Source organism: Calypte anna, chromosome 1, assembly GCF_003957555.1.
Source record: "Calypte anna isolate BGI_N300 chromosome 1, bCalAnn1_v1.p, whole genome shotgun sequence".
Classification (NCBI taxonomy): Eukaryota; Metazoa; Chordata; class Aves; order Apodiformes; family Trochilidae; genus Calypte; species Calypte anna.
Genome location: NC_044244.1, coordinates 36697697 through 36724207, shown reverse-complemented (window position 1 = coordinate 36724207; position 26511 = coordinate 36697697). Strand labels below are relative to the sequence as shown.

Genomic DNA, 26511 nt, shown 5'->3' with positions numbered 1-26511 from the left:
TCAGTAAAATTTTGAAAAATTCTGTGGAAATGTCATCACTGTTAGTAGAATTAGTTCCTGTTTGTAGCTGGATTTCAAGTGAGGGAACAGGTGATGGGGGTAGGAAAAAAAGTTTTATAGAATCATACAGATGCAGTTTGGTTGGAAAAGACCTTTAAGTTCATCAAGTTCAACTGTTAACATAGCACTACCAAGGCCAGCACTAAATATTTTCAATATAGTTATAAGAGCAAATAGACCATGTTTCTATGATCTGTTGATTACCTTCTTATGAACTGCACCTTTGACCTGTATCTCAAAATATTATGGCCGTGGCTGTCAGATGGCAAAAAATGGGAGGCTCCTTAGTCCATTTCCTACTAAACCACCTCAAAAAAAAAGCTCACATTCTCTGCAAGCACCCCTATTAGCAAACTGTTGCCAGCTAGCCACAGCATGCCAGTTGGCAAATTCTACAAGAAGTATTTTTTAAGGGACATGAGGAGACCCTTGGAAGTTGTTTATTTCTTTCAGGTTGTTGTCTGCCTTAAGGAAACAATTTTTTGGAAGAGCTCAGTTTTGGCATTATCATCACTGAAGATTGCTAAGATATCACCCAGGAGTAATTTGACTCCGTGTGTTTAGAGATCAGAGAGCTAACATAAGTTTTAAGCTGCTGTGGGTAGCACAGTGAGGGAGGTCTCTTGGATTTCTACACTCATTGCATTGTGAGATGTAGGCCTACTTGTAGAAGCTGAATGGGAAGTCTTCCTGGAACAGACTGACTCGGATACTAATCACAGAGAGTCTTAGAAATTCTTCTCTTTGTGGCTCTCTTGCTTTTTTTTTTTTTTCTTTTGGACTAAAGGTTTGAAATTACAGGCTGTTCAGGCAGTTCCTAAACAAAAAAACCAACCAACCAACCAAAAAAACCCAAAACACCAAAAAAACAACAAAACCAAAAAACCAAAAACCAAGCAAGCCTCTAGAAGCCACCTTGGAGCTACCAAGCTACCTCAAAGCACATGGCTAGTGAAGCTTCTGGCTTAGCTGGGCCGCCTCTGTATCCCCTGTTCACAATTCCAGAGAAGGCAGCTTTCTTGCTCATGCTGCCCACATGCTGTGTTTGTTGATCCCAAGCAAGAAATCCTCCTGAACTCTCAGGATGACACTTGCTATCCAAAAGGGCAGAAGCAAAAACTACTGGTCTTGCTGTGCAGTTTCATCCCCTGGCTCCAAGTTATCCTGCAGCCTTGTGAGCAGCAGCAGTGAGCAGCTGTGCATTGTAACTTCTCTCATCTTGCTAGAAGGAAAAGAACAAGAGTTAAAGAGCTCTGGAGTGCATCCCTTCAGGGACAGTCAGACAAAGTAGGGTAAAATTCTACCCTGAATGCTGAGGTGTAATGGAAAGGAGCAACACTGCTGAATCTCTGGAATGCCTTCTCTCTCACTGACTTCTCTCTGAAGAAATAAGATGCTTTATATTTTTTCTGTGTCGTGCATATCAGGTCTAAATATTTTTTGCTGTTGGGGTTCATCACTGTCTCTTTAGAAGCAGATGAGCCCCATACTGCTGTCTCCATTGCCCTTTCCCAACAATCCCAGTCCTTGTAAGAGGAAACAGCTTGCTAGTTTCTCCTCACTGTGGTTTCTCTGCATTTCCAATGGGAGAATGAGGTGTTTGTCAGTCTATTACTTCTGGGAAGCAAGAGTCAGGACACAGAATCAGAGAATGGTTTGGAAGGGACCTTAGAGATCATCCAGTTCCAACCCCCCTGCATGGGCAGGGACACCTCCCACCAGACCAGATTGCTCAAGGCCCCACCCAGCCTGGCCTTGAACACTTCCAGGGAGGGGGCAGCCACAACTTCCTTAGGCAACCTGTTCCTGTGTCTCACCACCCTCAAATTAAAGAATTTCTTTCTAACGTCTAACCTAAATCTCCCCTCTTCAAGATTGGAACCATTTTCCCTTGTCCTCTTACTACACACCTGTGTAAAAAGCCCTACCCCACAGGCCAGCTGTCTGTGATTCTTTTGATATAGCCCAAGATCAGGCTTTCCGGGCTTTCTGGGCCCAGGCTTTCTGGGCTGCCAGAACACACTGAGGTTAAGCTTCTGGGCCACCGCCACCCCCAAGTCCTTCTCTTCAGGGTTGTCCTTGCTCCTTTCAACCTGTATTCATGCATGGGATTGCCACTACTCAGGTGTAGAACCTTGACTTGGGCTGGTTGAACTTCATGCAGTTTGCACGAGCCCTCTTCTCACACCTGTCAAGATCCCTCAGGATGGCATCCCCTTCCCTCCAGTGTGCTGGCTTCACCACACATTTTGGTGTCATCAGCAAGCTTGCTGAGGGTGCATTCAGTTTCACTGTCTATGTTGCCGAAAAAAGTGTTAAACAGCACTGGTCTGAGTACTGACCCTTGAGGAACACCACTCATCATTCATCTCCATTTGGTGTGCATCTTGCCAAACAGGGAAACAGCTGCACCTCTGCTGCTGTAGCTGCCTTAGTGCACACCCTCACACTGCCTGTGCAAGGTCCTGGGTTCAGTGCTGAGGGGTCTGGCAACACGTATGTCAGTGTATCGTGGTTCAGATTCAGGTGGTGCCAGAATTGTCTTCAACAAAAGAGGGGATGCAGGTAATTATTGGACAGCTGGTCACTGCTGCTGCTGGGATGGTTTCCTGCAGAATAAACTGGCTAGCAGCATGCACCAAGCAGCATAAATTTCCCTGTAGAATTTCTTTAACAAAATAAACTTTGGTTGCACATTGTACCTGTTCCTGGAGGCTTTGATCCTGCTCTGTCTGCTGAGAACTTCACTTGACAGGTGAATTTTGCATAGCAGAAGCCTGGATAGCTTCTGTCCTATTTCAGTAGCTGGACAGGGTAATTGAGACTGATGCTGTTGTCTGATGAATCGACAGGTGCCATCAACTGTTTTAAGTGTGAACAATAGAAAAATGGGGGAGAAATTAAAAAAAGAAATTCTTTCTGTTTCCATTTACCCTATGTCAATTTTGATACAATGATGAGATACAGGCGAAACTGGCATTTCTATTGATAAGGCTCTCTTTTAGGTTTCAGTATAAAGAGAAGATCTGATGGTGTCTTACATCTTCGGTTTGGGAAGCATGTGTCTGTACTTATATATTCTTTGCTGTTAAATTGATAGAACAGACTCTCACATCCATCTGATTGTCCTTTTAAAAAGACTCTTGTTCGTAGAAAATACTCCAAACATTTGTATCTTTCTGCCCCAACCAAGAGGAGAGTTCTAGGCTGCTCTTTTCAATAAAACCTGAATATAAAAAATGCTCAGACTGTTCAGCTCAGTTTTCTATTGGAAAGAAAAATAATTACAGTTATTTAATTAAGCTTAAATCTTCATCTGGATTCAGCAGGTGATTTTTTCCACTCTGTTAGAACTGAGATCTGAAGTGTGAAATTTCATTTTAGCTTGCTGTCACAGGACTGCTAGGCTTCTTAGTGTAGTCACCATGTTTTTCCATTAAGTAACATGCACCCTGCTATGGTTTCATCTGAGCTCATCAAGAGGTTTCACTGACGACGTGTCAAGAGCTTCTCAGTGGTCACCTCTGGCCTGTGGGGAAGCTATTAGCAAATTTAAACATTATGGAGGGATGGAGTAAAAGGAATACTGATTCTGTTACAGCTTATGGAAGTTTACAATTGGAAGTATTCTGTAGCCACCACCGTGGAAAGGAGTTGTGGTCTTGGTGACCCAAAAATGGTTGGGACTTAAGGAAAAGATCAGTTAACATTGTTATATCTATGATCTAAAAATGGTTTTCTCTGCATGTGTGTGTAAATACACAAGTATATACATAGACATTACTAAAGAAAATCCTCCTTCAGTAAAAGCCTGTATGCTTTGGGAAGTCCAGACAGATTGAATGGGGGACTCTGAGGTCATCAGAAACTGGAGAGGGCAAACATGTGTGCTCTTGAACCCTTGCAGCTTTTTTTTACTTGCTTGCTTGCTTGCAGCTAGTGTTATTCAGCCAATTATTAACTGCTTTGCATTTGTTTTGAAGCTTAATATAAACAAAAAAGATATGAATGTATTCTGGTAAATCTGCACAGGAGTACAAAGCTACTCATCTTTTCTATTTACAGCTTCCACTGGACATAGCTGTAAAAATGCTGTAAGAGGAGGGAAGGGGGCATGGGCTTGGATAAGTTCATTTTTCAAAAACATGGTCTTTAAGAGGTCATCAATTTGACCATTGGATGTAGCACTCAGTTTCTTCTTTCATTGGTTTTTGTATTTTTTTAGGTTTTGTTATGAAAACATATAAATGTGGTTCAAAATCAATGAATCTTATTTCATTAAGACTTAAGTATTGTGCTTAAATATTTACCTGGCAAGAGAGCTGGCTCCAGTGACAGTAGAAGTTAGGGACAAAGGAGGAATCCCTCAGGAAGGCAGACTCTCCATCATTATGTGACATAGATTTACTGACTAGATAAAGCTTTACTTGGGTCAGTATTGCTGCTGACTCAAAATCTGGAGTGAAGACCATTCTTAATGTCATGACAGTGCCTTTGTGAAGAGCATTGTTCCTGTAATCATTTAAATACTTGCATCCTTACTGTCAATCACTACTTTTTTTTTTTTTTTCATGTTACAAAAATTCAGGCAGTTTTTAAATTCTTTTTGTTTTAGTTATTCCATCTATTTTGGGGCCACCAGGAGATGGTTTTTCATGAGTGGTGGAATGTGAAAATCAGTGGAGAGGTGTCAGTCCTGCTGCTGCAGTCCTTCACAACAGCTGTGTTAGTTGGACTGTTCCAAAAGTGAAACTTGAAAAAAACAGCACCTCAACCTACTGTTACCCTCTAATTGTATGTGGCAATTCTTAAAATTGTCAATCACAGAATCATTTAGGTTGGAAAGTACCTTTAAGATCTTTGAGTCCAACTGTTAACATACTACTGACAAGTCCACCACTAAACCATGTCCCTAAGCACCCCATCTACATGTCTTTCAAATATTTTCAAGGATGGTGACTCAACCACTTCCATGGGCAGCCTGTTTCAGTGATTAATACCTCTTTCATTGTGGAAATTCCTACTAATATCCAATGAAACCTCCTCTGGAGCAACTTGAGGCCATTTCCTCTTTTCCTATCACCTTTTACTTGGGAGAAGAGACCAATGCTAATGCTACAACATCCTTCCGTGTAGTTTTAGAGAGTAATAAGGTCAGAGAGTAATAAGGTCTTCCCTCAGCCTCTTTTTACCCAGTCTAAGCAGCCCCAGTTCCCTCAGCCACTCTTCATAAGACTTGCTCTCTAGACCTTTCACTGACTTTGTTGCCCTTCTCTCCACATGTCCCAGCACCTCAGCATCCTTGTAACGAGGTTCCCAAAACTGAACACAGTAATTGCGGTGCAGATGCTGAGCAGATAGTGCTGAGTACAGGGTGACAATCACTTCCCTGCTCTTTCTAGCCACACTATTTCTGATACAAGCCAGGATGCTGTTGGTCTTCTTGGCCACCTGGACACACTGGCTGATGTTTAGCCAGTTCTCAACCAATACTCCCAGGTCCTTTTCTGCCATGCAGCTTTCCGCCACTCTTCCCCAAGCCTGTAGCATGGAATCTCATATGATTGTGTAGTGAAATGAGGCAACCAGATGCCACTAATTGCCAGGTAGTGGGCATGAGTTTGTTAAGCCCACTTGTGCCTGATTAAGGCGGGCCCTAACTGCACATGAGCAGGATTAGGGGGCCAATAAAAGGTGAGGCTTTGAAGCACAGGCTCAGGTCACTCCTGAGCAAGTCAGCAGAGAGGTCAGGTGCTCTTGGAGCAATAGCACTGATCCAGGCTAGTCAACCCTGAGGGCAATAGGCTCAGAGCACTATTTGTGAGTTTCTGCTGGAACACCTGGTTGGACCTTGGAGCGTTGTACCCTAAGAGAGGTTTGTCTTGCAACACAATTGTTCTTGGTCCATCCATCCACCCTGTCCAGGTCCTGCTGTACAGCCTTCCTACCCTCAGGCAAATCAACATTACAACCCAATTTGGTGTCTCCAAATCCAGGTCTTCCCACAAGTGCCGTAGATGACAGTGCCACTAATTTTGATGAGGGGCAAGAACCAAGTAGAGAAGGACAGAAAGTCTTCAGAGAGTGTGCTAAGACATGCTGGATACTCATACAAAGTTAGCAGTGGAGATCTCTATAAGAAAGTAAATGTACCAGACAACCCACCAGGTATCACAGAGAGATTTGTGCAGCTTTGACTTAATAACTGAGAGACCTCCCTTTTGCTATGCCAAGATGCAGTGTGATTGCTACTCAGTGGGTATTGCAAAGCTTTTGATTTAGGGATTTGGGAGAAGACTGCTGGTTGTAAATTCCAGTCACAGTTAAAAGAGAAAGAGCAAGGAGATAATGAATGTGGAATGTGAACTGGTGGGAAGAGAAGGAGAAGGATTGTCTGTGAAAATGTTCTGATGCAGAATGTCTGTATTCAATTATCCTGAGGCAGAGCAAAAACTCTCTTCTGCTCCTGATTTATTCACAGCATCTAAGCTTTGATCATGTGACCCGCTCAATGGCTTTGCAACAACCAGCTTTAAGGGAGTGTTGATAAAAAAAAAAAAAAGGAATTAAAAAAAAGAATGAGGGGGTATTGATGCTGACATGTGTGATACAGAAAGGAGCTTGCAGAAGCTGCTCTTTTGATATCCCGCGAGCTGCTGTTCTTAACATTGGGTAACTAAACAGGGGTGAGTCAGAATACATCCAGTATCACACACAAAATAATGTCTTTAGCACAGTAGCCCCATCTTAGCTCTAAAAGGGTTATAGGCTTGTTTTCATAGTTTTTAGAGAGATCATAGTGAGACGCAGACTAACAGGTTTCTCTAAAAAATCAAGAGGCCTCTCCTGGGTTGTGTTACATCAGTGGTCCACATACATCATTTATCCTTCTCTAATTCCTAATAGCAGTCAAACAGCTTGGGATATGTAGGAGAGTGGGGTGATCTGTGGAGTTCTACAGGTAATGCTGAAGCAATGACCAAATCTTGAAATTCAGGATCTTGCCCTGTGTCTGGGTCTTGTTCTGTGGGCAGATCCCTAGCCCAGAAGCCACAACTCCCAGTAGCTTCCAAAGGATCAGGAGCTTCTGTCTGCATGTCATGTAATGTCCAGGAGTTTGCAGGATCTGGCCATGCATGCTGCTCATTATCTCTAGCTCTTAATTATCCTGTCACACTGCATTGTCTCTTTAGATTTAACTGCTGTAAATTGAAATGGATTGCAAAACTGGTGTCATTTTTCAAGCCATGAAGGGTTTCCGGGAGCAACGAGAGTTTCTCCTTGCTTGTTGCCACATGGATATGCTTTTATGGAACTGAGGTGATACTGTTGGCAAATAAAAATTATATGAAATATATTAGCTGCAGAAAAGTGATTTAACCTTCAGGCTTCTAGCAACAACATTTACATTTGGTGCAAATTGCTTGGAGCAAAATCTCTTTTGTTAAGAGGATTATCGTCAAGAGTTGAGTCTGGCTGTAAATGTGCTCATCTTTGAATCATGGTATTTTATTTCTTTGTGTTGTATTAGCATCTATAGTGCCTGTGCAAAGCATGGATTATAACCTTCCTTTGAATTCTGTAGCTAAGTGAAAGAAGGTTTATTTTTGTCAGTTTATTATTGTTGTGAAGTTGTTAGTGCTATTAAGTAACTATGGAAGTTCAGCAAACCATGAGGATCTTTTAATTTGTCTATTAATGATTTTAACATCTTTCCTTCATGTTCTGCCATCAGTAAAATCTCTCCTACCTCTTCCCAAACATCCTGTACTACACAAGTCTTTATATACCTAAAGATATTTGAAAATACCTTGTGTAACATCAGTGCCTCATTGTTGGTACTATCTGCTTGTTCGTCTTAGCAGTGCTGCTGTCAAAAATGTTGAGCAGTGTTGAACTGCAGCCCCTTTCTGTTCTGAGTCACTTATTTATTACTGAAAAAAGCAGAAAATATATTGAGTGTAAAGGCTCAAGTCTCAGCTAATTCATGTTAATTTCTGATGAAATGGTGGTCATTGCAGTGGAACTACCCTGACTGTGAGTTTGGCCCAGTAAACCAAATCAATGGAGCTGAGTGGCAGAAGCTTCTTCCCAGTGTTGTTGAGAAGCCAGGAGTTAAGTCACTGCAATGAAATGCAAGTCACTACTTCAGCTGTTGCTAGCGTGTGTGCTGTTGGACTCTGATCTGTGACTCCAAGGCCACAGTATGCTCTATTACTTCCAGATGTCCTGGGGCTGAAAATACTCTGTGGAATCTCTGAAGCAGAGCCTGGTGCTCAGCAAAACCTTGACATCCATAGAAAGCATCTCAGATAACAGAGTACACACAACTATTGCACCTGCATCCATCTGAGATTTCACTGTGAATGGATGAACATTGTTATATCCCGTGTTTAAATCATACACATAAATGACACACGTAGATGCTTATTGCATTTTCCTTACATCTTTTTAATTTGTGTTCTTTAAGCATGGAATTGAGTGTTCTGTTACTCCAGGAATCAGCAGCTTGTAAAGTTGATTTATTTCAGACTGGACTTCACTCCATAGGAGGTGGTGTGCAGGTGCTGCACTTTTAACGTTATTCTTGCCTCTTCATCTGTGTACATGCTCTCCTTAGGTTCCACAGGTTTGCCTTGAAACATATAATTGTTCTATAGGCATTAGTGTTGAGGAAAACTGTTCATTCCACCTCTGCTGGCTACTGAAATGTAAAGATGAGGTTGTTTCTGCTACAGGTGTAGTCATGGGATTATTTACTTGCTTATGATTAACTAACAAGAAATTATGTGCAAATATTTTGGAGCAAAGAATATTGCCTGAATATATTTCTATATGTTAGAAATAATTGCTTATTGTATAGTAACTACATGCATATTTTTCAAGTCTCTGTCACACATCCTGGGAAAAATTACAAAAAAGAAAGCAATTGTATGGAAATATATTATTTAGGTATCCCCACTGTTCAGTCCATTTTAAACTCATAAACTAATAGATTGCAAAAGCAAATTGATGAAACTGAAATGGCTTGTGACCACTTTATCCTGCTTCTTTGGACCTCAGCTGTACAAGTTCTCTGAAGCAACAAAGCAATTTTCCTTTCTCTGCATGTCCCAGGTTAATTATGATTCCTTCAGAATCCTGATTAAGGAAAACTTTTGTTTGCACTTCTACCCAGGGTTTAAAATTTGTGTTCAGAAAGTGGCCAAAAGTTATTTTGTTTTAAAGGACTCCTGCTGTCTGTAGCATTGTTTAAAAAAATGTTATTTGTCATTAATTATAATTTTAGTTGAAGGTGGTTCATTACATTTAATACATTGTCTAGAAGACTGTCCTTTATAGACGTTACATCCATGCGTAAAGTTGTGAAAATGCACGATAGGAGAAACCTCATCAAAACCAGATGAGTTAGAGATGCCAGAGAGGCCATTTGTAAATCTAGGTTGTATTTGCAGGCATACAGTCCTTTGCTCTTGCACAAAGCTAAACATTTTTAATTTTTTCTTCTTAATTTTGTGCTCTTTACTTGAAAAGGCAAATATCATGACAAATTAGCTTTTGCATTGCCCACTGACCTAGTTGTGTAGAGCGTGGAAATCCTATAACAGGTCCAAACCTGCTCCAGCTTACCCATTCTTCATTGGTGGTGCTCAGTTTTTCCATCTCAAGTTAACACCTGCAGTCATGGAACTGCTCTGGGCAGCAGAAGCTTCAGTCAGTGAGGTTCAGGGACACATTTCCCTTCCCATTGCTATGGCTTTGATAGCAGTCTGGGGAGGGACAAAGTGTAATGGCTTTAAACTGAAAGTGGGTAGATTTACATTAGATATTGGGAAGAAATTATTTACTGTGAGAGTAGTGAGACACGGGAACAGGTTGCTCAGAGAAGTTGTGGAGTCCCCCTCTCTGGAAGCGTTCAAGGTTGGATGGGGCCTTGAGCAACCTGGTCAAGTGGGAGGTTGGAGCTAGACCATGCTTAAGGTTCTTTCCAATCCAAACCATTCTGTGATTCTATGAATCCAACTCCCCACACGCACCATTGCAATCCAAATGCAGATTCTGCGTAATTCAAATAGGTGGAAGAGGAGGGTGGTGTATTAGTTGTTCTGTTAAATGTAAGCTCAATTGTATCTGCTCTTGGTGGGGCAAAGCTCTCCTTTATACTCTTCTGCTGGGGGTCTGAGCATTTTCTTTAGTGGGAACAAAGCATTTGGTTGGCAGGATTCCCACCTTCCCTTTGCTGGTCCTTTGGCCTGTGCCCCTGGCAAGAGACCCATGGTTTTACTTGTAACACAGGGCTGTTAAGTTGTCCTTTGTGGGTCACCCAGAGCAGACTGTTACAGGCATCAGGAACTGAGCTTCACCCTCAGAGCAGTTTGTGTACTCAAGTCTGCAGAGATGCTCAGTGCAATTCCTGGCTGGCTGTCCAAAAGTTTTTTTTTTCACACTACAGTTCAAGATGAGTCAGCATCAATGAAATGTGTACTGCTGCAAAGGTGCTGTGTTCAGTAGTTCACATGGCAGCAGTCATCCCTTTGCTGCTCTCTGATTAGTGCCTGAAGGGTCAGAGTTGCCTCTAATTAATCACCTGAGCTGGGCTTCATGTGTGGGCTTTTCTCCCCCAGCCAGTGGCTTGATTACTTCCAGTCAGTTTTGGGAGAGACAGGAAGCTCAGGTTCTGAAACAGTCTTTGTCCTTCTTCACTTCAATAAGGATCAGCTCACTGCACCTGCTGACTCTGGTTCAGGATTAGAATAGTTTTCTCTTACCAGACACTTAATCCCATGCAGCTTAATTGACTGGGAAATGGTTAATGCCCAGTACTGGATGTTTGTTCCTTAAAATGGAAAGCTAAGTATAAGCTTCTGCAGGAAGCATTTTCTTCATTTGAGTGAATGTGAAAAGTAAAAAAAGCATGCATGTTGTTGTCTGTATCTTGAAGTACACATCCAAAGTTCAGGTCAGCAGAAATTACTTGGATTGAGCCTTTTGACCTTATAAATCCTCTGGTTCCTTAAAAATCTCTATAACTTATTCTGTACTTTCTCTACAAGGGCCAGGAAAAATCAATTAAAACAGAAGAATAAATTCTATTATAAAATAGCACTCTTAAATATAGAAGAAACAAAGATGGTTCTTAAAATAAAAAAGTCAATGTTCCCTGACTGAGCCAACTGTAAAATATCTTAGCAATTCTGAATATAAATTAGAATCTGCTTTTGAATTTGGAACCTAGTAGGAGCTTCTTAACACTTGCTTGTATAGTGGAGATTCAGGGATCTGTCTGAGCAGCATTGTGGCTTTTGTGTCATGATCTCAAAACATCAGTTGGTGCACATTAAAAAATACACAGATTTTCTTTGATGATAAATAGCATTGGCATCAGGTCAGTGCAAGATTATTGTATTTGCTTCCAAAGCTAACTTAGGGGGAAAAAATTACTGAAAGGAGACACAAAACTTATTCTGTAATAAGTAAAAACCATCTCATTCCTCATGTTTTTTTATTGTGGATAAGGCCCTGAGCTACTGGATCCAACTGAAACTGGTCGTGCGAATCACAGGCTGTCTGACCTGGACTGCTTTAGTACAGAAAACAGAAAGGCTGGAGGTTTTCATACCTCTTCTTTTAACTCTATAGAGTTAAGCCAATAATCAACCAGATTGCCTTAGAAGTCCAGTTTTTCTGTGGCAGTTTGGTGCTGCCACTGTCACCATACCAGAATGGTTTGGAAGATGTGTTTTTTTCTTGAGATTTTTCAGACAAATGTTTAAAATTGTCTCAGACTACATGGGGAAAAACTCTGTTATGTGTGCATACTACTTGCCAGAAACACTTCATGAAATGTGGCTGCAGAGCTAATTTTAGCTGCTATAAAGTAGTGTATTTTTTTTCTGGTTTTCCCTTTTTGTTTGTTTGGTTGGTTGGTTTGTTTTGTGTAACTCTTCTAGTAGGCATTGAACATATGGCCAAAACAAATTTAGCCCTATTTGGATAACTTAGAGAACACAGATGAAGTGCCATAATAAATTGATACCCACATTCTGAAATCTTAGCAGTTATCTTTGTGTTAGTCTACAGCTATAATGCAAAGCACTAATGTTTAGTGATGAAATGGGAAATGTTCTGTACTACTGAAGTGTGGGAAGAATAATTCATGTTAAACACTACAATAATCTTCCAGTCTGTAGTGCAAAGCACTCTGTAAATGTACCATTTTTCTAGCAGAATATTAAGGGAGGTTAGGTAGATCTTCTAAATAGGAGTTCAAAGCAAGTATCTAGTTGCTGAAAGTGGTCTTATGCTCCATCTTCTTGATTCCTTATGATAAGTAGAATTTGTATGGCCTCTAGTGACTAAGATATTCTCTCAACTTCTCTGCTTTGCAGGGCATGCTCTGTACCAAATTTCTTAAGTCTTTTGTCACCTCCCATCTTTATCTGACTCAACTAATATCTACTTTTGGACTTGCACAACAGGTTCTATGAGTTCCTCTCTTCCAGTCTCACCCACTTCTTATGAACCTGAATCAGATGTGACATTTTATTATATACAAGTTAATTATCTAATAGTTTAACCTGTTTGTTTCACGTCCCAAGTGGCCGTCTCTTTAATAAGAACAGGTTTTTAATAGACGGAGCCGAACCTGCTACGTTGTTTAGAATGTGATCTAGGCCATATCTGAAAGTAGGCTAATGCCCAAATTCACTGAGCTGAAATACCCACAGCTATTAATTTGTAAAATAGTGTCCTTCAGAAGTTTTTCTACGTGACCCACCTTCTAAATTGGATGGCACACCTGATGATTCTTTACCAAAAATTAATTTAAGGATTATCACTTGTTTGCAATCCCAAGGCAGCACTGGGAAAGAAGAACAGTATTTTCTTTGGCTTGAGTCCCTATTTTATGTGTCTGGACATAAAATTTTGTTTGTCCATTTGTCTGGACTTAGAAATTTTCATTCAGGGTTTCCAATTAGCAATGCCATGATTGTGAAAACTGGCAGATTAGTAGGAGTGCAGAGTCAAGTCTGGGTAGATGCATCAGCTTGTGGATCCAGGTAATGACAGCACATCAGCACAAACTGTGGGTTGTTTTTCACTGTTATGAGTGTTGACACCTTGGGGATCAGAGTCCCATGAAGCACTTTCCTGAGTGTTGCAATGAACACAATACACCTTATGAGAACTGATCCATGGTGCTTCTCATGATTCACATAGCAGTGGTCAATTTTCTCCACCCTGAGGAAAGCATGGGCTGTAGGACAAGCTAGATTTCTCTTGTGATGCTATGAGATGAAAGTGATTTAACCTACCATCACACGTAGCTAAAGTTCTTGCAGTACTTTAAACTCTTTGCTGTTGTTCATTTATGTTGGGTCAACCCAAAGACTCATTATATAAGATGTTTCTATGTGCTGGCTTGCAATGGAAGTGGTGTACTTCATAGGCAAGATGTTTCCTTTTTCTTTCAGTTAGTCTTGGAGAGAAAGAGGCTGTTCTAGGAAGACTCAGTCCAGCCATGTTTGTCATTTATTCAACTTTGAGTTTGCACTGGGATGTGTAGGCCTGAAACCATTCTATCTAATTAAGATAATTAACTGGGACACTTCATGTGGGAGCCTAGTCCTGTCAGTCCCTTTATATAGTCAGTGGATCTCCAAAGGGCATTTCAAACAACCTAAATTCTCCAGAGAAAGCCTATGACATCTATGCTCCTTAGATGCATTTTGGTCTCAGCAGCCAACAATGGGTGATGACACACAGGAACATGGTATTCCAGTCCTGCAGAGCAATGCCATTGGACTATATTTTCCATGAAGAGGTTGTTTTTCATGGATTTATTCCAAGAAAAGACAACAGGAAAAGACTGAGCACATTGCAAAGTGGTGGGTGGCACGTAACTGCTTTGACGCAGTGGAATTTAAGTGGAAAACTTTAATTTGTACCTGCATTGTTTGTGAGGAGATCTGTTTCTGCTTTGCAATGTAGGGATAACTGCATATGTTCATGGCTGCCACTTCACAGTGTGTGAGGTAAACACTATTCAACAGTGAGCATCTACTGCTAGGAGTCTGAAGCAGCACCACTTATGTTCTAAGCTGTGCCTGCTGGGTGAAGCTATGGTATAACATAGAGGATAAGACTGAGCCTGAACTTTTTTAAGCTTCTCAGATTAACCTTTCTAAATTTTGTAGTGTATTTTTATAAGAAAAGCTTTTAAAGAAATCATCTTTAAAACTGCTGTTGATTGATGTAATGTAAGCTGCTCTAGATGACTGAGAAAGGTTATCTCAGACTGAAATATCCAAATAAGCAAACTGAGTCTTGACTCAGCAGCCTTTAAAATATTTTTTCTGCATCTTTTCAGGTACCTCCTGCAGGAAGTTAAAGAAAGAACAGAAACAAGAAAGCACCATGTCTTCAGTTTCAGCTTATTACAATGGAAAGACCGTCCTCATCACAGGAGCTACAGGTTTCATGGGCAAAGTACTGGTGGAAAAGCTTCTGCGCTCCAGCCCTGATGTAAAAGCAATCTATATCCTCGTCAGGCCAAAGGCTGGACAGTCAATGCAAGAGAGAGTGGCCAACATGCTGAAATGCAAGGTAAGATTCTATATTTTATTCTGGATGCTAATCTGAAATCCATTCAGCTGAGTGAAACAGAGGATTTCTTGTACACACAACTCATTGATGACAAACTCTTCTATTGTAATCATTGTATATTCTTACTGCATCTAAAAAAAAATATTGTACATGAATGCACTTGAATCTGTCTTATTTTGATAGGTGATGAAGTATTTTGTACATTTAGGGATACAGTTCTTCATTTCTGCATTGCTGTTTGTTGAAAAAGTATTTTTTTTCAAAATCCTGTTGCCTGAGCAAACTGCCTTTTTGCAGGAACAGAAGCATTTTTGTCTCATGAACTCTTTTCCTTCCCCCACGTTCAAAACATAACATTAAAAAATAAAACTGTGAGCCTGTAGCATTCCATTAATTGCCCTTATCATGGCATTGAACTAATTAAAAAAAAAAGCCTAGTGGCAAGGTATAGTGAGATGTACATTGCTACAGTACAGTAGGGCTTCTGCCACCTTCTGATGGCAGCTCCAATTTAGGCTTAATTATGGATTGATAAAATACTTTGAAAAGAGTGCTTTCCAAAATTTCACAAAAATTAAGAAAACAGCATGAGCTGGAGCACAAACCTGTGTGACCTCCTCCCATGTGTCTTGCTTTAGTGAAGAAAACCAGATCTCTAGTGTCAAGCAGGGATGGCAAAGCCCTTTGCTGTACTGAATGTAAAGATTTGTAAGGAGACACTGCTAGGCTGGTTATCTTGATTGGATAAATATCTTGGCTGGAGGATCTCAAGGTCCTCAGGAGCTTAGGCCTCTGGTGAGATCATGAACTTGCTCAGATTCCTCCAGCTATGGTAAGTGCCAGAGTTCAAGCTAATGCTTGGTGCTAATGTGAATTTGAACATAGCCAATGGGAAACGAAGGGAGGGGACATTCCTGGTCCTAGTAATAAAGGAATTACTTGGAATTAATCCAAGAAATCTCAACATATCTTGAGAGTATTGGTCTAAAACTTTAAACAAAGCTTGACTGGGAAAGCACTCCTCCTGGATCTACTGGAGTTAGAGGTAAAATAGGGCTATAGGGAACTTCCTTGGAGCCAAGTGGATCTGGGAGAAGGCTTGCATTTTTCCTTCTGATGTTGTGAGGCATCAAGCTATAAAATCTTAAGTACTTGTGCTGAACATCAGAGTTTGATTTTTTGTGTGTTTTCAGCACAGAGTGGGTTTTTTTCCTGTTCAGGAAAAGTTGTGATACAAGAGGAAACCATCACATCAGTCACTTGTAGCAAGTCTGTCAAGTGCACAATTTTTTATTACTTTTTCTGCCAGTGAACATTTTTCCGCTGTTTCATCACTGAAGACTGTGGGTAATGGTTTTCATCTTCAAAGAACAAAATCACAAATACGGTGTGTTTGCATGGCTTTTTGTCTTTTTTTTTTTTCTTTAAACCCACTAAAATGCCAAACCAAGCTATTTTTCAGGACTTGTACAAAGTTTGCTTGCATTTTCTTTTTGAATATTACTCTTTTACCTCTTCAGTTGGCCATCACAGTTCAGTGTGGTCATTAGTTCTAGGTGAGTCTCCCTAGCAAATGTTTTATTGTTGCAGCTGCCCTACCTTTTTTCCCTAGCATGTGTCAGCAGTTTTAGACATGCTGACAGCAAACAGGACTTGATAACCTCTCCTTGAACGTTTGACAGCCTGTTTCAAATGAACAAATGAAGGAGGCAAGTCTCTTAAGTTAGGTTGCTACAGCTTTGAAAAGGAAAAAGCTCCAGAGGTATGCTCACAACTCATCCAGGATCCCCTTAAAGAAAAAGGTGGGGTTTTATGCAGTTCTTTTTAAAATAAAGCAAAAACACTACCCTAAGGCAGAACCTCCACTCTTTAAAGGTTATTTCCATGTGAAAATATTGACAGCCTTTGGTGGTGGTGGGTTTTTTTCAATTAACTCTACATTTTCTGGCAGAGAGAGGGCAAGAAACATTATTCTTAACATTTTTGTGGATTGTTTGCAGTTCAGTTTACTCTATGTCTTTAAGCCACGCAGTCATTCAAAGTGAAGAGACTACAATTTAATTTACAGTTGTGGTTTGCATTCTTCAGTTTGGGAAACTCCTGAGCTATATAATAAACAAAGAATGCAGCAAGAGCTTATTCCAAGTCTTCAGGCAACATTTGCTCTTGACTTTCCTGGTCATAATCACTAATGAAGAATGTGTAGATTTGAGTATGCAAAAGGATATTAAGAATTAAATTCCTTCCCTTCCTTTCATGTACTAATATAATGTCTGTTCTGTACTACATAATTATTCTTCCCCCCCACAAATTGTTGGCTTTAATACAACAGAGCATTTGTGTCTGTTTTTAGAAGAAAATACTTTATTTCTGCTTTTATATTCTACTCTACCATCCAACATATCAGGCTGGATGGGGCTTTGATCAACCTTATCTAGTGGGAGGTGTTCCTGCCCATGCAGGGGGGTTGGAACTGGATGATCTTTAAGGTCCCTTCCAACCCCAATCAAAACCATTCTATGATTCTGTGTCATTTTCTCTACTGCCATATTACACATTCACTTGGAAAGTAGCTCTTTCTTTTTCTGCCTTATGCTTTAACCCAATAACTCTGGAATTTCTCATTTTCACATCCAGAGGGGAAATTTCCCAGGAGCCAGAGGAATAGAGGAAAACAGATTGTCAGCTTCTTAAATATTCTAAACAAACAGATAAAAATAGTATTTGGAATGAAATAAGATGAGAGCTGAGAAATAGATTAGCAGGAATTAGTTGCACTGGTTCTTCAGGTAAGGCCCTCTGCAGACTCCTGATTTTTGGTAGTACTTTACAGTATTTTGAAATAAATCACCTATCATTTTTTATATTTCTCATATACTTCTTGAATTTTTAGTGGTTTCTCTTATGTCTACAGGAGATTAAAGTTTGAGTTGTCACACTTGTGAACTGTCTTCACAGTGTGTAAATGGGGAGGATATGCTGGAGGATGGTTCCTGTTAAATAAAGAAGTGACTAAGTTTTAAAAGCATGATGAAGTGTGAGGGGGCAAAATACCTTTGTCTGTTCTTTTCAAATGTTTATTAGGTGGAATTTTTCAAATTCTGAATCCAAAATGAAGAGTAAAATGTAATAAATAAGTTGAGTATGAATCACAGGTCTTCTCCCTCTGATTCTGGAGTGTTCTGGTGTAGCCAAACAGATGGCACTGAAATGTAATGTAATGCTGATTTTCCTCAGATGTCATAAAATTAGTTTTACATGAAGATGTGTTACTGCATTAATATGAAACATCTAATGAGCAGATACATAACTATGTCAGCAGCAAATCCAAAATGAGCATGTGCACTGAGGAATGTGTGGTGCACGGTGACCTTGCCTGTTTATGAAAGGAGATGTTCTTTTTTCCAGCAGTGAATCCCTAAGGGAATCAAGCTATTAGCCTGTGCTTAATAAAATGTCATGTCTGCATGGCACAGAGCACAGCTGCTGCACAGAAAAACACAATTCAGTATCAGCTTCACTCTGGATGTATCCATGGATGTGTATCACGAGGCAAAGCTTGACAGTGCTCTTTTATTTATTAGTTCATGAGAAGTGGATATTTACTCAAAGTAGGAAATTGTTTCAAGGAGTAATTTTTGTTGTCTGATCTGTACTCCATGTGCAGAAATAGGCAGGAATGCTTGGAGGGGTTGTCTCAGATTCCCTGGAGAGCAGTTACTGGGCCAACAGTGAGTCACTGGTTGTAGCTTTCACGTTGTTCCTGGGGTAGCAGAGCCTTTTCCATGCCCTGCATGCAGTGAACCAAGGCTGCTCGTGGCTGCCAGGCTGTTTCTTGGATCTATTTGTTCTATGCTCCTAATGAGAAATATCAGTCAAAATGAAGACTCTTGCTGATGTCCCTGATAATTCAAAGAGTAAATGGAGAGGCTGCAAGGCTACTGATAACGGGGAGCAAATATTGCTGGGTGTGACCATAAATACTGTAAAATGCTACTGCTTTTTCATATTGTCGAACTACAGGCTTCTGCTAACCTTTCTGCTAACAGGTACAGTGAGTGGATAGTACAGCTAGAGCTCCTCTCTTTTGCTTCTTCCCTGCAAAGCTTTGTCTGGGTGCTCATAATGATGGGGTTGACCACTGAAAACTGAACACAAGTCCAGCATTACCATGCAACTTTGCCTCTGTGGTATTTTCTTGCCAAGTGTGCTACTTCTACGAGCACATATACAGCAAGACTCTGTTATCACTATGAATTTCTCCCCATCTCACCAGATTACTCTTTCTTCATCTCCTTTGACTGTCTTTCTCCACTCCATCACTCATGGATCTTGCTCATTGCCACGAGCACTAAAGGTTCTCCATGCCAAACCAGTGTGGTTGTTGCTCCATTTGGAACAGCATCCTCTAAATCTGCTGTGGTCACTGTCATAGTGCATGGATCAGTACCTGAGAGTAATAACGTTGCTTGGTTGATGGAATAAGATCCTACTTTCTCAGTAGAAAGAATGGAGACTACTAGTTGGAGTGAAACAGAGATAAAGATATTTTATGATTTATTATCCATTTAATTTCACCTCGTTTTGGTCAGTAGGTTATCAAACATAACTCTGATCTATCAAAGGAACAAATCTATCATTTAACAAAAACTGTTTTCTTACTTGGCCGCATGATTTGTAAACCATGTATGTGGTGGAGAGGAGCCAGCTGTCTGTCCATCTTAAGCGTGGTAACATAGCTGGCATGAATGCAGGCAAGAGTCTTGAACCATTCTGTTCCTCTTTACAAAGTTAACACCCTCTGGATCCATTTAATTTCTTTCTCTTTTCCAGTTCATGTTTGAAGAAAGGTAGTAAGGTTTTGCTTTATATAGTAGCAGCTAATAGCCTCCTTCCTACAGCATAAAGAAGGACCAGCAAGACCACTGGTTCTTCCAGCAAAGTCCTGAGGTCAAGACACATTTACTGGTTCCTGGTGCCACTTTCTGGAGTTGAATACTTTCGGTCCTGCTCCTTGGCTCCAAGCTCTGCTGGAGCATGGGCATCTGGAATAAGCTAAGTGCAATGGCATTGCCTTTTCTGGGTGCTGGGCCAAAGCTGCAGCCTTGAATAGTGGCAGCTTCTCCTCATTTTATGGACATCCAACCTTTGTTATGAGGCAGGGTGTGGAATCTCACCCATGAGCTTTCAGTTAAACTGGGACATCTGGCAGCCCTACTTGCTTTTCCATCTATTCTGCATGCAAACCCATAACTACCAGGAGACTAATGGACAAGCTGAGAAGAACAGAGGTCCATGATATTATCAATTAGCACCAGGAGAACTTGGCCTCCTACACATTCTTTGCACTTGCCCAGCTGTCAGCACAGACTGTGTTCTGCAGAAGTGCTGGAAGGAGAATTAGCTAGAAATGGCAGGGTTTAGGGTTGTTTAATGCATACTCAGATACCAGAGTAGAAAACATTACAGGAGGAAGCAGGAAAGAAAGTTAGTAACTGAAATTATGCCCTCCATTGCATGAGTCATATAAATTCGGGCCAAAATCTTCTGAGGAAGAAAGATTCTGTTTGTGTGACTGAGGCAATTTCCACGTAAAATAGACTTATTGCAGTTTTGTAGTCAGAATACAATTGCTATCACTACTTCATATATGTGGATGTTGCATTGTAATTTAGAATTTCTACATACGAAGTGTAAGTTGGTCACAGATGCATTCAGAATTATGGATTTAGAGAAACCCTAAATCTTCTTTGCTGTGTGTGTTGTGTGCTTTGTTATACTTATATATGCCTAATAATATTGTTATAAATAATAATAACTAAATTTTTCTTTATGCAGATGCATATTTTTTGTGTTGTATTTCTTTGCTAAAAATTTCCAGTGTTTCTGGTGAGTCTGATTAATCCTGGTGCCTTTTTGCAGACTGATTCCCTTTGGGATGTTTTAATTTAGAACTGTTAAAAATGGAGCACCTCAGGTCAACAGTCACTTTGAAAACATCCTGTATCTTTGAAGAAGCATTGCTGGGTTCATACTCCTTCATTTAGGACAACAGCTTTATTCTGTAGGATTCTTTTGTATTCACATACAAAAGCAGACATGAAAAAATGTATATATATATATAGTATATATACACATATATATATATATATAAATATATAGTTTTTAAGTATGAGACCTCAGTTTTTAATGAAACTGCAGAGAGAAACACAGGTAACAGGTTTGTAATGCAAATTAGACTTTCAGGGCCAGAGAGAGGAAGCATTAAATAGTCATTAAATAATGACTTGGTGGTATTGTTAAAGAAAGGACTTAGATTTTGATTGTGAGATGTTGCAATGAAAATCAAGACATCTAAAAGGAGAGACATCAACTAAGTTCAAAGATGGCAAAAAGAGAAGTGGGTCAGGAACAGAAGAGTTAAGAGATAAGTTTATGACATAATGGTGACACCCATGGAACTGGAGGAAAACATAACAGATGAGGAAGATGAAAGGACTAATACAAAGCTGAAGTGGTATAAAAATGTAGCAAGAGAACTTGAGTAAACAATTAGAGAAAAAATAGAAGGGAGGAGGTCTGCAGCAGATAAGAGAGGATAACAGTTGGGGAAAAAAAGGTTTTAAAAGGCACCAGAAGGAAAGTATGAGTAGTGGGGCATAACCTTTGATGAAAGTCAGGACAACAATCCAGAAGAAAAGGGGATTGAGGAGATAGATGGAGGAAAAAAGTAATGGAAAATCAGAAAAGGACATTGGCAGGCATGAGGGAAAAGAAGAAACCTTCTTTTCTCATATTGATATATTCTAAATTTTATTTGCCTTATATTGGCATTAGCAAAAAGACAAGTCGTTTAGGGTGATCAGAGAGCCTATGAAAGTGAATCAACACCATGACTTGAATTATAAAAAGGATTATGCCTGATTTAAAAGAAAACCCCTTGTGTTTGGTTTATAGCCCTGTTGAATTCATTATTTCTTGTTTATCAGGGTGATCAGACAATGTTTTCCTGCTTATCCCACATTTTGCTAAGTATGTTAAACATCATTGAACTTTTAGGAGGATGAAAGAGGAGTTTTTAGGCCCTGTTCAAGACATTTTTGAAAGAAGTCTTTTGTCTTCAATGTAAACGTTACGTTTTTAATTTTTTGTGGTCACTTATTGAAATGGCAAATAATTTTTTTATTAACATCGTTAAAACTTCACAGAGGTTTAAGAGGTTTAAGACATTTAAGCTTCACTCTTTCTTCTTCCTTTGGCCAGTTAGATTGTCCATTTATCACTTGCTCTCTGCCTGTGTCATAATATCATGTGGACATCCCTGTGGCCTGAGAAATTCTGTGTTCCCCCTAGCCACTCATATCAAGAATCAGAAAGGGGTACTGTTCTCCAGTTTCAGGGGAAAATAATCTCCTAGTCTTCTAATTATAATTGGTCTTTGATACTGTCACACTACAGTAGCTGTTCTCAGGAAATTTCACCTTTTTCAATTAGAGAATACAATAAAACCTCTGTAGTGACCTTTATTATTTAAAAATCAATTATTCTCCTTACTGCTGTTTCAGCTAGTTTTTTATTAACTTGAAAACGCCAATCTCTTGTTGTTTTCATGCTCCCCTCTGCCCCTTTTCACAGGATCACAGAACTGTCAAAGCTGGCAGGGACCTCTGGAGATGGTCCAGTCCAACCTCCTGCCCAGAGCAGGTCAGATAGAGGGAGCTGCCCAGGACCATGTCCATGTGGGTTTTGAATCCCCAAGGACAGAGACTCCACAGCCTACCTGGGCACTCATGCCAGTGCTCCATCACTCAGGGTAAAAAAAGTGTTTTCATATATTCAGGCAGAATTTCATTATTTCTTGTCCTGTTACTGGATACACCTGAGAAGACCCTGGTTCCACCTTATTATTTACCCTTTGCTGTGAGGTATTTGTGAACATTGATAAAATCCCCTGGAGGTTTTTCTTCTACAGACTGAATAGGCCCATCTCTCTCAGCCTCTCCTCATAGGAGAGGTGCTCCAGTCTCTTCATCATTTTCATGGCCCCTCACTGAACTTTCACCAGGACATTCATCCCTCTCTTGTGATGGAGACGCCACAACTGGACACTGCTCTCCAGCTGTGGCCTCACCAGTGCTAAATAACCAGTGCTAATGGTTAATCATTCAGGCAGTGCTGCTGACAGATAAGTGTTGGGCTAACCAGTTCTGAAGTGCCTCCTTCTGATGAGGAAAAAACCTGGCCATTAAATCTGTCTTCTGGAGCACTCTGTAGATTCTCTTGAAAGTTGCAATGGAGGCAGAGAAAGACTGTCCCCAGAAGTTCCAGAGTATCTTACATGGAATCAGAGAAGACTAGGATAATATTTTTTCCATTTTATGTGTTCGAAGCACAAATAATTTATGCAGATCACAAAGGCTTTTCCCACTGAGGCTGTTATTACATGGGTTCTCCTTGTGCTCTGGCTTGAATCTCTCCCTGAAACATAAAGCTCTGGTCACTTAAAGATGCAGTTCTTTTGTGTCATCAAAATAGTTCCTCTGGATGCTGTCCCTTAAAAGCAGAACTCAGAGTACCCTGACAATCTAGGAAGGATTAGGAACAAATTGTGTGATGTGTTGTCTTTTATTACAACAAGCAGCATGGCTGGAATACAAGCGTTACAGCCTGCCAGTTTTCTGCAGGTCATGAGTTCTGGTAGGTGGTACAGAACCTCAGTTTTGTCACTGCCAAGGAGAATTCACAGCTTCTAGGTTTCCTAACTGTCTTGGGTACCTCAGCTCCTGGGGGCATTCACAGTACTAAGGTCAACTTGTGTTTTTGTTTCCTGAAATCAACTGCAGTTTTTAATTCACTCCAGTTATACATTCTTGCAATAGTTATACAATAAATTATGATGAAATTGACATTGATTAACATAAATTGTTAAATGAAAAATGTTGACACAGTGCTTAACAGGAAAATCAAGGCATATTATTCTGAAATGAGTAATTTTTTGAAAGCAAAAATTATTCACAACCCGTTTCAGGAGTGTTTGTCTTTCATTTTCTGATTTACAATGTTTTGTTGTCAAAATCTGGCACGTCAGCTTCCACATTGTTCACTTGAAATAGCTGTTACATGTCTTGATGTGGCATGTCCACTGAGACCAGCAGAATGACAGCAACAGTGGTACTTGTCCAGGTGCTCAGGCACCTGCAAGACAAATCCAGCATGAAGTGTGATGTCCCACCATCACTATCTGGACAGAGGCCACCAGCCTGGTGACAGGTGCCACTTCAGCATCTCACTTGTTGGCAGCCCTGCCATGCAGGAACTCCATCTCTCTTACCAGCTTCTCATCACAAGGTGCACGTTCATTTTTGCTAGCTACATGCACAGAAATTATCTTGTTCCAAGGGTCTACAAAGTTTTCTTTCTGGAGCTTAGCCTCCTGTGGACCTACTTGCTCAGGTACAAGGGAGTTAATGGTTTCTGTCATGCAAGTCAACACAAATATCCACCACTAACAGAAGGAAATGTAAAAGCTGGCCTTCATTTTTATCTTTACTTATTGGCTTCACATGATTCTTCTTGGCCTAGACTGGAATCACAATAAATCATCAGATTTCAAATATGGTTTTTTTGTTGGTTGTTTTTTTACTTAGTTACTTAAATGAATGATCATAATCTAAACAGCAGCGCTTCCAGGGGAGAATATAAAGCCTCAAATATAAACATTCCAGAAAAAGCCCTCTAGCCACTTGTGTGCTACTGCATGTGATTCCAGTGCCATAAAGCCAAAAAAACCTGAAACAAAACAAAAAACCACCAACAACAGAAAAAAAACTGAAAAGGAAGGATAAATCACTCAGTTTCACATTAGGTGCCTAACAAGAGACTTAGGCACAAGTTTGAGTGCAAATATTCCTGTATTCTGATATATTTGTTAAGATATGGCTAATTTCATGCAATTCTTTGAGAACTCTGATGGTCAGGGACCTCATTTGATCCAAGAAACATTATGGACAAGGTTTTTATGCAGTAAATAGAAAACTCTGCTCTGCAGTCTGAGTAATATCTAACCACCCATATACATAGAACCATAGAATAGTTATGGTTGGAAGAGACATTAAAGATCATCTAGTTCCAACCCACATTTTTTTATTTAGTGTTGGATGTGCCAAGGGATTCATGTGTTAATGTCTGCAGTGAAAAATTCTGCTAGCTGATTAATGATAAAATAGATGTTCACCCCTTGAAGCAAATGAGTGGGATATGCATTTAAAACGATACAGTTCTAAAAGCCCTCAAAAGTAAGATTTTTCTCTTGTCAGTATCAGCCTAGATGTATGAAAAATGAAATGCATTTTTAGTTCTCCATAAGCAGTTTTATTTTGGGACACTTCTAGCTTGTATCTGTTTCACAGGTTTTTGGTTTTTTCTTTAATGCAAGGATATCTTACAGAAAAAAGAGGGAGTCTCAGGGAGTTAGCAAACTAATATTGCAGCTGAGTCACAGCTTTAAAGGATCTTCATAACATTGCTTAAATTTGCATTTATGCTTATGTGCTGTCTGGTTTGCAGCCAAAGCCCAATTCCTGAAAGCAGTGGAATTTCTCTTGCTATCTTCATTTGCTTTTGGTAGAGTACCATGCTAAAGGTGGGTTTCAAAGAAAAGATGGTCCCAAATAAATAACTTACGGTTATCCTTTCATTTGTATATGATTCTGTTAGATTTTCTTTTTATTCTGGGTATTTTTTTATCTTACAGTAAAAATGCACGTGTGAATTTTATTTCAATGCCAATTTCTCATCTTCAGATGATAGCAATTTAACCATAGTAAGAGGTGTTTGCTACAGGGGTACAAATGCAGTTTATTAGTTTTCTGTATTGGAGAAACCAATTCTGTCTGAGTCCAGCCTAAAAGCTCATTTTAGAGGATTAGCAAGTTTTGGGGTTTGAAAGCTACCAAAAGCAAGAAGCGAAAGTTTTATTGGTACTGCTGACTCTCATCCCCTTCTTTTACCAATGTGATTGCATCTGAACTTGACCCTGTGTGTGGAAAATGGAATTGACCCAGGTTGGAAATGGAAGTAGTATCAAGAATCATAGAATTCTTTGGGTTGGAAAGGATCTTTAAAGGTCAGCTAGTCTAACTGCCCTGCAATGATGTTATTCTCCTGGAGAGCAGAAAGCTCTCAGCTCTCAGCATTGTCACCACTGCTCTCTGCGTATCGTAAGTGATAAAATCAAGACGGTGAGAAGGGATGCATTAGAGGTGTGGAAGAAATGGGGCACAGGGGAAAGTGATGGTAGAGTTCATCACAGCAATTTCAAAGAGGACAAGAAGAGTAAAAAGAGCATTGAAGAGAAAAGCTTCACTTAACAGGCTCGAGAGTTGTCATCAGTAACAAAAATCAAAGCTCTTTCCCAGCAGCTTTTGCTGGTATCAAGGCCATGGAGCAGCATGATTAGAGCAGCCCTACTGGGCATCCTTTGTAACCTTCTGATTTCTCCTCTATCCCAGTTTTGCTCTGGCACAGAGGAGAGCAGAGCTTTTTAGGCAGTTGCACAGCGTGCTTTGTGTTCACAATTTTGCCAAGTGACCCGTTCACCAACAAGGCCATCAGCAAACATTTTTAAACAATGTTTGTCATTTTGCTGGAGCCCCTGACTTGGCTCTTGACATGTGCAAGTTGGCATGATTCCTTTTTGGGCTGTTGCACTTCAGAACTACTCTGGACATCAACGGAGTTGCTCATGAACCAAAGCTTATATGTAGGCTTGGGTTCTTTGCTTTGAATTGGAGCTGAATTCAAAGGACATTTAACCTCAGGCAACCTCTGTTGGGAACATTTTGG

The 26511-nt window shown here is 40.1% G+C and overlaps 1 protein-coding gene across 3 annotated transcripts in view; it reads left to right on the top strand.

Moving 5' to 3' along the window:
• Nucleotides 1-26511, top strand: part of FAR2 (fatty acyl-CoA reductase 2) — a 134499-nt gene that overhangs the window by 47995 nt on the left and 59993 nt on the right. For all 3 annotated transcript variants that reach the window (XM_008504451.2, XM_030469386.1, XM_030469385.1), the window contains one exon: nucleotides 14432-14667. In XM_008504451.2, coding sequence (XP_008502673.1) covers nucleotides 14479-14667 — 189 coding nt within the window. In that variant the 5' untranslated portion in view covers nucleotides 14432-14478. The remainder of the gene's footprint in view (nucleotides 1-14431; nucleotides 14668-26511) is intronic.